The 12,472-nt window shown below is 44.6% G+C and overlaps 1 protein-coding gene across 1 annotated transcript in view; it reads left to right on the forward strand.

The window, feature by feature from the left end:
• LOC124720125 (TD and POZ domain-containing protein 1-like) overlaps positions 1-12,472 on the forward strand; it is a 67,547-nt gene that overhangs the window by 32,992 nt on the left and 22,083 nt on the right. Inside the window, exons 2-3 of the mRNA XM_047245422.1 lie at positions 2,598-3,171; positions 7,095-7,241. Coding sequence (XP_047101378.1) covers positions 2,609-3,171; positions 7,095-7,241 — 710 coding nt within the window. The 5' untranslated portion in view covers positions 2,598-2,608. The remainder of the gene's footprint in view (positions 1-2,597; positions 3,172-7,094; positions 7,242-12,472) is intronic.

Below are 12,472 nucleotides of genomic sequence, written 5' to 3' on the forward strand. Positions count from 1 at the left end.
ATTAATTTCGAATTTGGATGGAAAAAGAATAAAGAAGTTTGCAATTCATACTGATGAGACGACTGTAATGATTCCAAATTGATGGCACCGTGAAATCGTTTCTGACTTGTGTGACCCACACACGGAAATTGCACTGCAGAAGAAAACATCACCACCATTGGAAATTATATAAATATTGAAAAGTAGTTTAATGCACGTCGTACTCATTGGAAAGCTTGTAAACAACTTTAATGATGGACGAAGTGAGACCACTTCCTCATGGTTTTCCTGGGAAATGAGACACAGACAGCTAAATACCTGTTGCAATTTGTGGAACATTCGGTAATGAAGACCGGTAGGGCTACCTTAAAGGTCATGCCTCTTCTAGGGCACCATCACGGCACTCCTATTGAGAGACACTCTATGAAGAAAAACCTGTGTAGGTGGACAGCAAACAGAAAACCGGTCCAGAAGACACAAATGACAAGCAGCCACGTCCACTCATTCGCCCTTCGTCTGCAGACCACTGCACAGTGTGTGGTCGAACCACTGTCCTCCCGAATGAGAGCCCAGAGTGTCTCACCGCCGCGCCCTGCATATCCAGTCCACTACTTGCATTTCACACACGTTTCTCTGCCGGTTACATGGCGCAGACACGCACGAAGATAGTGTCTCCAAAATATGCTGAAGGTGATCGGGACCATGGCTCTCTGTCTACTAATAATTCAGACACGATCCCGCTCAGTATCTTGGCAAATCTGTGATTACCTAGAAAACCGTTTGAGTGAAAGAATCTGCGAAAGCTCAGTGTAAACTACAGTCGCATTGTGAGTGTCACAATAAAGTAGAATACTACACCACTGATCTCAGGATACGTTAAACATTTATAAGACAATGACGTCTGATTCTTAGACGAGGAACATATCGATGCTCGAAGACTGTATGGAAATGTAAACGGCTTTACAGCTTTTACCGCTTCGTTTATTTACATGCAGCACCACTTGGATGTAGGAAAATACGGCAATAATACCTGTAAACAACAGTAAAAAGTCGTTCATTATGCGATTACAACGCCAGTGTCCAAAGTTTTGAGCCTATAACATTGAGTGCATACTTGGAATGGGGAGGCGAGAAAACCACAAAGCGATGTAAAACGGAAGCAAATGTACAATTAACTAATGAGGGATGGGGAAGGAAGACTCGGGTTGGTCGGGTGGCTTCCAGTAGCCTGCAATGTACGTGTTGGCCTGCGACCCTGAGGTGACCTCCGGCGCTACACTCCGTACAGCACTGCCTCGGCGTCTCGATCCACGTCGAGCGGGCGCGACAGAAGCCTTGGGACGAATTCTTAGGCGCCCTGCTGGCACCGTAACGGTCCGGCAGACGTCTTACGCTGGTGGAATGGAGATAAGTCGGCACGTTTCGAAAAAAGTGGACGCCGTTCTCGTGAACCCCACTTGTCTGAATTTCGGAAACCAGTTTACACTGTAGGGTGTGGAACTATTTCACTGACTCCGTCGTTTGCCCCTCATACGACCAGGAGAGTGAAGAGTGATGTCGGAGCTGTGACAGAGCTTACTTTGGTTTAGCCATGACGTATGTCATCTAATAAGTATCCGAACGTTCTGTGGAGCAAAGATGCTATTCAAACACGTCCACGCCAAAAGGAGATACAAATATATATTTGTGCGAAAGTTCCACAACACACGTTCTGGAAATGGAGCAACGAGTTTCATTTCTAAACTGCTCAACCTGGAAATACCTGGGTAGACCATAGCTTGCAAAATTCGGATAAAATGGCGACATGATTTATGATTGTATTATGCAGCATTGTTTACGATGGAGGTGGGCGCTGAATCTTTTTCTTAAGAAAGAAGACACAGATATCAGTCTGTTAAAAGGAGAGTTAAACATACTAATGAATTTAGACTCTTACAGTGGTTCAGAACGGTTCAAATGGCTCTGAGCACTATGAGACTTAACGTCGGAGGTCATCAGTCCAATAGAACCTAGAACTACTAAAACCTAACTAACCTAAGAACATCACACACATCCATACCCGAGGCAGGATTCGAACCTGCGACCGTAGCAGGCGCGCGGTTCCGGATTGAAGTGCCTAGAACCGCTCGGTCAAGGGGGCCGGTCAAGTTTAATCGTGCCTACCCTGAGACATTCACCGAGGAAAATGATTTTTGCATTACATGTACATTGCTTCTGATGTGTGACTGATATGTGGAACCTGAGATAAGGAGGAAGAAAATTTTTCTCAGAGGTGCCACGAGCTTGGATTTAAATATAAGTCCTGTAACTTTAGTGCTGAAAGAAGTTTGTTGCTTTGCCATTTTTTTTGCTATGTCATATATAAACCATCTTTTGACTGAGAACGATAACATTTTTAGAAGGTGAAAGCAGTTTATCATAGTACGACGCTGGTAGTTACAAACCTTAGGTGATCACGAAGCAGTACGGACCCTTGTCATTTGAAGGAAACTGGTGACGTTGCAATTGATTTAGGGTGTACAACCCTTTAACAGCTGTTGTTTCATACAGGTCTGCATGCGCCTCGTACAAGTGTTGAGGGTGCAGTGTAAGGGCTGCTCAGTGGCACTGTGTTTCAGGACCACCCACCATGTCGGCAGTTACGGAGGTTCAGAACACCACAACCGAGGCCCTGGCCGCCCTGCTAGACGGGGGTGACGGCTCCCTGGTGACGCTGGTGGTGGGCGAGACGAGGGTGGCGGCTCACAGGGCGGTGCTGGCAGCTGCGAGCCCCGTGTTCGAAGCGATGTTCGCGCACGACATGCTGGAGGCCAGCTGCGGCCAGGTGAGCATCGACGACGTGGAGGGCCCGGTGCTGAGGCTCCTGGTGGCCTACGCGTATACCCTGCGGGCCCCCCAGCTGCCCGACACGGCCCCCCAGCTGCTCTCAGCGGCCGACAAGTACGGCTTGTCGGGCCTGAAGGCTGCCTGCGAGCGGCAGCTGATCTCGCAGTTGGCCGTCGAGACCGCAGCGGCGACGGCCGTCAGGGCAGTGAGGCACTCGTGCCCGGACGCCACCAGGGCTGCCGTCGCCTTCATAAAGGACCACCTGCAGGTGATGGCCACGCGGGGCTGGGCGGACGCTGTGCTCGAGCACCCGCAAGAGGTGATTGAAGTCAGCAGAATGCTCGGTGAGCCACCAGCAGAAGCCAGGTAAGCACGATTCCCTTTTTGCCAGTGCTAGTGTGAATTTGACGTCGCCCTTGCTTTGTTCGTCATCTACTTACTGATCGTCAGCCACGATGCTAAGTCTCTCGCTGTTTTCACTTCTTCTGCTTCTTATCAATTTCGCCTTTCTCTGATTTACTCCGATTCCATATTCTGTACTTATTAGACTGTTCATTCTATTAAGCAAACCCTGTAATTCTTCTTCACTGTCACCGAGAGAATCAGTCATCAGCAAAACTTATATCATTTCACCCTGAATTTTAATTCCACTCTTCAATCTTTCCATTATTTCCGTCATCGCTTCTTCGGTATATAGATTGAACGGTAGAGCGAAAGATTACATCTCTGTCTGACACCCTTCCTAACCTGAGTGCTTCGTTCTTGGTCTTCCACTCTTATTTTACCTTCTTGCCTCTTGTACATATTGCAAATTACACGACTTCTCCTATGGCTTACCCGTATTTTCTCAGAATTTCAAACATCTTGCAACATTTGATATTGCCGAACGCTTTCTCCAGGACCACAAATCCTATGAACGTCATGGAACTTCAATTTTCTTTTCCATTCTCCTGTGTATTATCCTTATCAGCAACGTGGATGCTTCAGCTGTTAACCTGATTGTGCGATAGTTCTCACACTTCTCTGCTCTTGCAGTCTTCCAAATCGTGATGATTGAGAGAAATATAAAGTCAGATTGTATATTGCCAGACTTATACATTCTACACACCAGTGAGAATAGACCTTTTGCCACCTCCCCCAATGATTTTAGAACTTCTGATTGAATGTTGTCTATACCTTATGCCTTCTTTGATTTTAAATTTTTCAAAGCGGTTTTAAATTCTGATTCTAATCACCAATATTTTCCGTACCGACTCCTGCTTGTTCTTCTGTCACGCCATCGGACAAGTTGTTCCAATCAGAGAGGCCTTCAGTGTACTCTTTCCAACTATCCGATCTCGCCTCTGTATTTAACACTGGAATTCCCATTGTGCTCTCAATGTTACCACGCTTGCTTTTAATTCCGTGAAAGATTGCTTTGACTTTCCTATATGCTGCATCAGTCGTCCCAAGAATCATTTCTTCTTTGATTTCTTCACATTTTTCGTGCAGCCATTTCACCTTAGCTTCTCTGCACTTCCTATTCATTTCATCCTTAAGTGACATATTTTTCTATTACTGAATTTTCCTGAATATTTTTGAACTTCTTTCTTTGATTGATCAACTGAAGGATTTCTTATATTTTCCATGGTTTCTTCGCAGTTAGCTTCTTTGTACCTACGTTTTTCTTTCCAACTTCTGTTACTGTCGTTGTTAGATACCCATTCCTCTTCGACTGAACTACCTATTGAGCTGCTTATTATCGCAGTATCTGTAGCCTCAGAGAACATAAATCTCATCTCTTGTTTCCTTAGCACTACTGTATTCCGCTTCTTTGTACATCGATTGCTCCTGACGAGTCTCGTAAAATTCAGCCTACTCTTCATCACTGCTAAATTGTTATGAGTCTATATGTACTCCTGGGTATGCTTTACAGTCCAGTATCTGATTTCAAAATGTTTGCCTGACAATAATATAGTGTGACTTTAAACCTCCCATATTTCGGTCCTTTTCCAAGTATACCCATTGTCTCAAGATTCTTGACTAGACTATACCAGCTATTACTAGGATAAATTTACTGTAGAACTTAACTAGCCTTTCTTCTCTCCTATTCCTATTATCAAGCACATATTTTCATGTAACCCTCTCTTCTACTCCTTCCCGTACGGTTGCGTTTCAATACCTCCATGACTATTACATATGTACCGAATTACCTGTTCAATATCCTCATACTTTCTCTCTCTCCACCTTCAACTTGCGACGTCATCATGTATACCTGAACTATGGATGTTGTTGGTTTGCTGTCGATTCTCACGAGAACATCTATACTCATCCGGTCACAGTATCTCACTTTCTGCCCTGCCTTTCTATTGATACTGAATCCTACTCCTGTTATCTGCTGCTGTTGCTACTACCCTATTCTCATGTGGACAGAAATCTTTTCCCCTTTCCCATTCCCACATCACTGACACCCACTATAGCAACATATGTCCTCAGCATTTCCCTTTTCTTATTTTCTGGCTTCTCAACCACATTCGAACTCCTCACTTTCCAGCTCCCAAATCATACAATTTTGGTTACTCAACCTTTTTCTCGTGGTCACCTCCCCCTTGGGCCTCCTCGCCTGGAGGTTTGAATGTGGGACTAGTCTTTTGCCAATGGAAAGACCGTTATGGCTCTTATTGAATCACATGACACATGTCATGTTGATGCACGTTACGTATCTTTATGCAGTGGTTTACTTGACCTTCTGTATGCTCATGTTGTTGGTCATTGCCAATTCGTCCTCATTTAGGAGCAGTTTCCAGCCTCAAGGGAAAGAGTGCCCTGAACCTCTGTGGGCCCCTCCGCCCTCTTTGGAAAGGCTGTTGGCCGTAAGAGGGTGACACCTTATGCTGCAAGTCTTCAGACACCAATGCTGATTATTCTTATTCAAAATTTAAGCGACTGAGAGGTTTGAACCCGGGACTGAGGACTTTCCTGATTACTAAAAAAGACGCTACCCCTGGGTGACTAGCCCCAAAGAGCAGGGTATGACTCCCTGAGATATCGAGTAAAGCAGGAGCTATGAGCACTGGGGCTAGTCATGCACACTGGAGGCAAACAAGAAGAGAATACTCCAGCGAGCACAATAACATTGTCACACTCAATGCTGTGCCTTACAATCACATTTCCTTCTCGTCTCTGTTCAGCTATCGCCCTGAATATTTTCTGTGCATTCCCTTTCACTAAACAAACAAACAATCTCTGCCCTCCTGCCTTGTTTGAAGTTTTCCGTGGCGTTACCAGAGGTCGTCCAGGGATGCCTATCAGATTTCCTGCTACTGGAATACAGCAGGTGTACGACATATCACCCACAACGTCAGTATTGATGTGACGTTTTCATCCAGCTATCATTTGGTGCCTCTGTCTCTTGGATACATTTACTCCATACAAGTCTATTTCGTTTCCTTTTCAACTTTTTTAAAATCCATATTCAATAGACTACAGGTTACTTCACAAGTTGGAACCATTGTCCATCAGATAAAATTGCATACACGGCCTAACCCATTTTTTTTCTTTTAATGGTGGTCTGTACTGCAAACTGCTCACCAAGAAAATTGTTTAAGAAACACATCACCACTGCTGTCTTTTCCAGGAATCGAATTATGAATACGTTGGACATTTAGTCCTATTTGCTTTATTGAAATGCAAATTTTGAATATACTCTCCATAAATTTTATAGCATAGCTCTTGTAATTCTTGTCCATCTTCTTCATTCCCTCAGGCTCCACATCAAACAACCCCTGCATATCCATGACCATATAGTTTCAACAGTAAGTTGATGCCCCAACTAATCAGTTTGTTTCCCTATCTCTCTCTCTCTCTCTCTCTCTCTCTCTCTCTCTCTCTCTCTCTCTCTCTCTCTCTCTCTCTCTTCCGCCAGTGATATAATTCAGCATCCATATATCAGTTTTCAGATTACCTCACAACCAAAAGTAGCAGCCAGTTGACTTTAACTGCTTCTAAATTCTGTCTGATAGTTGTTCTGTCAGGGCAGCAATATTGTGGCCCTGCCCTTATGTTTGGGATTTGGTTTATGCTTCATTGTGAACAATTTGTTGTTTTGCATCTTAAGCTACGCCAGTGGGGAATATAGCAGAAGTAGTGCAGAAAAAGACCAGTCAATTGGTGGTACAGTCACGTTAAGTGACGGGCTGGTGTTGTTGGCACTGAGTGTTCTGTTGCCCTGGTGGACAATCCCTCAGCTGTACCGCCTGCAGTGAGCCCCTGTGTGAACACGCCCACCCACACAGTGTTTCACTGTGCAGCTTGCCGACCGCCACAGGGGGCGGGTCCACCCCCAACTCTGACCGTCAACCCCGCAGCGGCCACAGCCGGACTCCTGCTGCAGCTGCGCCTCCCACGTCTGCCCGACACACCCCTCCACCTGATGACGCAGCCGTCTCTCGCTTCCGGTGAGTTGTGTTACCACATGTGCCCAAGTCTTACCCTCACTGTACTGCTTATTTTGGCATTAACCAGCCGATATAGTAAATAAAATAAGATACAAATTCCTTCGGTTTTTGCCTAGAGGTTACAGTTGCCATTAAACATTACTCCTTTTTATGTTTTTATGGCTATGATATTTTGAAGATTGAGCACATATGCAGAAGATTTGTTGTTTTCTGTATCTGCCGTGAGAATTACGTTCAATTCAGTCACTCAACTGTAGTTACGTAGGAAGTGTCGCATACAAATCATACCCGTTCCCAAAGACTCTTTATATATTGTGTTAAATCTAGATTTTGTTTTTAGTGATGATTGTGTATCTTACAAATTGATTCTGAACGAAATAGGTGTGGAAATGGGACTTTTCAGACAATTCCCCTCAACAAAATCTATGTGAATATTTGGAGGTATAAGTTATTGAAGACACTGAAGAAGAAATGGCGAAAATAAGGTAAACAGAAATAGAAGTAATAATGACAAAAAGTTAATATTTAGTACAGTAATGAAGCTACAGCTTGTTTTGCGTATGTCTTAAAATGTAATTCGAATATTCCTTAAATGGTTCTCTGGTCAGTTACATCTGTAGTGACTATTGGAAATCTGTGCCGCACTGGAACAGGAACCCAGATTTGCTGCTTATTGCAGGCAGTCTCCTTGAACAGTAGGCTGCCTGAGCACACCGCCACTTCTGACTCAGTGTCTCATCGACACTTCCACTAGAGTTTATCCCAGGGGACATGTGGGAAGAGCAGCAAAAGGGAAATCGAATGGGTGGATGTTATCCTACTGCAGAGGATGTACATGAGAATCTCTGGTGGTAGTGTTTGCAAACCATGGGTAATAAACATCATCCACAATGGAAATTCCAGTTAAGCCAGCAAATGCGCTCAGCTGGTCTAATGGTTGAGGTACCTGCTCTGGAGAAGTGGGAAATCCACTGGATGTGGCTGAGTGGAGATGCGTACAGCACTGTATGGATCGTCAGTTGTAAACAAATTCCTGCAACTGATGGATGATGGAGGTCACCAGGTGTGATGAGTAGTGGTTTTGGTTCACCGAGGAGAAGTTTTGCATAATTCCATGGCATAGTGAACTTTTATTTTTAGAAATGAGCAACCGACGTGGGCAAAGATAGTTGGTCCTACATAAAAAAAATATATATATATATATATATATATATATATATATATATATAAAATTATATACACTCCTGGAAATTGAAATAAGAACACCGTGAATTCATTGTCCCAGGAAGGGGAAACTTTATTGACACATTCCTGGGGTCGGATACATCACATGATCACACTGACAGAACCACAGGCACATAGACACAGGCAACAGACCATGCACAATGTCGGCACTAGTACAGTGTATATCCACCTTTCGCAGCAATGCAGGCTGCTATTCTCCCATGGAGACGATCGTAGAGAGATGCTGGATGTAGTCCTGTGGAACGGCTTGCCATGCCATTTCCACCTGGCGCCTCAGTTGGACCAGCGTTCGTGCTGGACGTGCAGACCGCGTGAGACGACGCTTCATCCAGTCCCAAACATGCTCAATGGGGGACAGATCCGGAGATCTTGCTGGCCAGGGTAGTTGACTTACACCTTCTAGAGCACGTTGGGTGGCACGGGATACATGCGGACGTGCATTGTCCTGATGGAACAGCAAGTACCCTTGACGGTCTAGGAATGGTAGAACGATGGGTTCGATGACGGTTTGGATGTACCGTGCACTATTCAGTGTCCCCTCGACGATCACCAGTGGTGTACGGCCAGTGTAGGAGATCGCTCCCCACACCATGATGCCGGGTGTTGGCCCTGTGTGCCTCGGTCGTATGCAGTCCTGATTGTAGCGCTCACCTGCACGGCGCCAAACACGCATACGACCATCATTGGCACCAAGGCAGAAGCGACTCTCATCGCTGAAGACGACACGTCTCCATTCGTCCCTCCATTCACGCCTGTCGCGACACCACTGGAGGCGGGCTGCACGATGTTGGGGCGTGAGCGGAAGACGGCCTAACGGTGTGCGGGACCGTAGCCCAGCTTCATGGAGACGGTTGCGAATGGTCCTCGCCGATACCCCTGGAGCAACAGTGTCCCTAATTTGCTGGAAAGTGGCGGTGCGGTCCCCTACGGCACTGCGTAGGATCCTACGGTCTTGGCGTGCATCCGTTCGTCGCTGCGGTCCGGTCCCAGGTCGACGGGCACGTGCACCTTCCGCTGACCACTGGCGACAACATCGATGTACTGTGGAGACCTCACGCCCCACGTGTTGAGCAATTCGGCGGTACGTCCACCCGGCCTCCCGCATGCCCACTATACGCCCTCGCTCAAAGTCCGTCAACTGCACATACGGTTCACGTCCACGCTGTCGCGGCATGCTACCAGTGTTAAAGACTGCGATGGAGCTCCGTATGCCACGGCAAACTGGCTGACACTGACGGCGGCGGTGCACAAATGCTGCGCAGCTAGCGCCATTCGACGGCCAACACCGCGGTTCCTGGTGTGTCCGCTGTGCCGTGCGTGTGATCATTGCTTGTACAGCCCTCTCGCAGTGTCCGGAGCAACTATGGTGGGTCTGACACACCGGTGTCAATGTGTTCTTTTTTCCGTTTCCAGGAGTGTATATATAACCAACAGCAGAGTTTCCACAATGATGATGGTGCCACTAAACTGGAGTTACTAAATACAGCTGTCCTTAAGTCCTTCACGAAAAAAGACGAGGTAACTATTCAAGAATTCGAAACCAGAACAGGGGTTAGCATGAGTGACATAAAACTATATATCTGAGGTGTTGTGAAACAACTCAAATCACTTAAGAAAGGCAAGTCTTCTGGTCCAGATGGAATACGAATCAGGTTCCTTTCAGAGTATGCAGACACTATAGTGCATTTCTTAGCAATCATATACAACTGTTGACTTGGCGAAAGGTCTGTTCCTAAAGAATGGAAAGTAGCACAGGTCACACCAATACTCAAGAAAGGAAATAGGAGTAATCTATTGAATTACAGATGCATATTACTGACATCAATTTGCAGTAGGATTTTGGAGAATATACTGTACTCTAACATGACTCACCTTGAAGAATATGACTTATCGATACATAACCAACACGGATTCAGAAAATATCGTTCTTGTGCAACACAGCTAGCTATTTATTCGTATGAAGCAATAAGTGCTGTCGACAAGGGATCTAAGATCGATTCCATATTCCTAGATTTCCAGAAGGGTTTTGATACCATTCCTCACAAGAAACTATTACATCGTGTATACGGCCCGGAAGATCCGAGAAAGACCCAGCAATTTTTCATCCGCGAGAAAACCGAGAAAAACGGGAATTTTCTAGAATCCCGGGAGTTTTTCATTGATTTAGTTTTCAGTTAATTTTTTGTCATTTTGACTGGTAATAACAGATATTCTAACAAAGGACATTACTGTATCCAGCTACTGCAGAATAATACTGCAGCAACAAAATATGAACGAGAGAATGAAATGTAAATTGCAAAGGAAATGTGTGTGTATATATATATATATATATATATACATATATATATATATATATATATATATATATATATATAGAGAGAGAGAGAGAGAGAGAGAGAGAGAGAGAGGGAAACATTCCATGTGGGAAAAATATATCTAAAAACAAAGATGATGTGACTTACCGAACGAAAGTGCTGGCAGGTCGACAGACACACAAACATACACACGAAATTCAAGCTTTCGCAACAAACTGTTGCTTCATCGGGGAAGAGGAAAGGAGAGGGAAAGACGCAAGGATGTGGGTTTTAAGGGAGAGGGTAAGGAGTCATTCCCCTTACCCTCTCCCTTAAAACCCACATCCTTTCGTCTTTCCCTCTCCTTTCCTCTTCCCCGATGAAGCAACAGTTTGTTGCGAAAGCTTGAATTTCGTGTGTATGTTTGTGTTTGTGTGTCTGTCGACCTGCCAGCACTTTCGTTCGGTAAGTCACATCATCTTTGTTTTATATATATATATCATACAAGCGTCTGCCAACAGCAAAATGTGTGAAAGGCTGTAGGAAGACTATGAACTGCTTCGTAACAACAAATTACCTCCGATGAGCGTGATGTCACAACTGTTTACATTAGATTCATTTAAGCAGTTACGAGCGGAATCACGCGCATGCGCAGTTGAGTCGCGTCTGAGTAGTACCTTCTTCCACTTCTGGAAACAGAAATGTCGCTGTTGGTTGTGTACGCAGCAAACCGGAGTATGTCAACCGGTCGGCAATTTCGGTGGCGAGGGGGGCAAATTTGTATTCTTGAGGAAAAAGAACGTTGTTTCACAAAGCACCTAGCATCTAGAGCATGTTGGTCTATCGATTATTCAAATGATTTTGAAGGTAATCCCTGTTGCATTTTGAACATTTTTGATCACATTTTAAGTTGATTTCTAAATGAATCATAATTTGATTTTTGAATGTGTGTATAGTGTACGTGATGTCCTTGCCAGGGGAAGCCTCGTCGCATCTAGAAATAAACTTTCCTGCAGACAAAAGGACACGGGGTTACACGAGCTGAGCGGAGTAAAGCCACCATGTAACCGTCTAGTATTGCCCTGGTATGAAATATCATAGATCCGGGGCTGATGCGCAGAGCAGTTTGACTTGTAGTGGTTTGGGGGGAGGGGGGGAGCTCCACGTGATATGTATTTACGTTTAGTGATTTTGCTGTTTCCTCTTCGTTTACTGTTCTCACGCCAATGGAAAGAAAAGGATTTCTGTCGTTGGGAACTATCAAGTGAATTAAAATACATTCACATAATTACGGAAGGCTAAAATATGTTACTAGTTCCAGATTTTAATATAATATTCACCTTTCTGACAGTCAAGCATTAATCGCCTTGCAGAACAACGAAGTTATTTTTGTCGCTTTGCTAAAGAAATTCGGCTTTTATTTACGATGAATTTCTTAAATCGCACAGCGTTTGACGCTAATTGAAAGACCAACTCTTTGATGATGACAAGCCATTTAGAAAAATTTTCGAACCCAGAAGATCAGAGATTGATGTTAGTGTTAAACGTTTTACTGACACATTGTGTGATGTATCTTAAAAGTGGAAACACGCAAGAAGGATGAACATTATATGTGAAAGCTCAGCTTCTCTTGTAGCTTATTAATCTTCGCAGCAAATATTATATATGAAAGCTTTGCTTTTCCTGTACCAA

This window comes from Schistocerca piceifrons, chromosome 11, assembly GCF_021461385.2.
Source record: "Schistocerca piceifrons isolate TAMUIC-IGC-003096 chromosome 11, iqSchPice1.1, whole genome shotgun sequence".
In the NCBI taxonomy this organism is placed as follows: Eukaryota; Metazoa; Arthropoda; class Insecta; order Orthoptera; family Acrididae; genus Schistocerca; species Schistocerca piceifrons.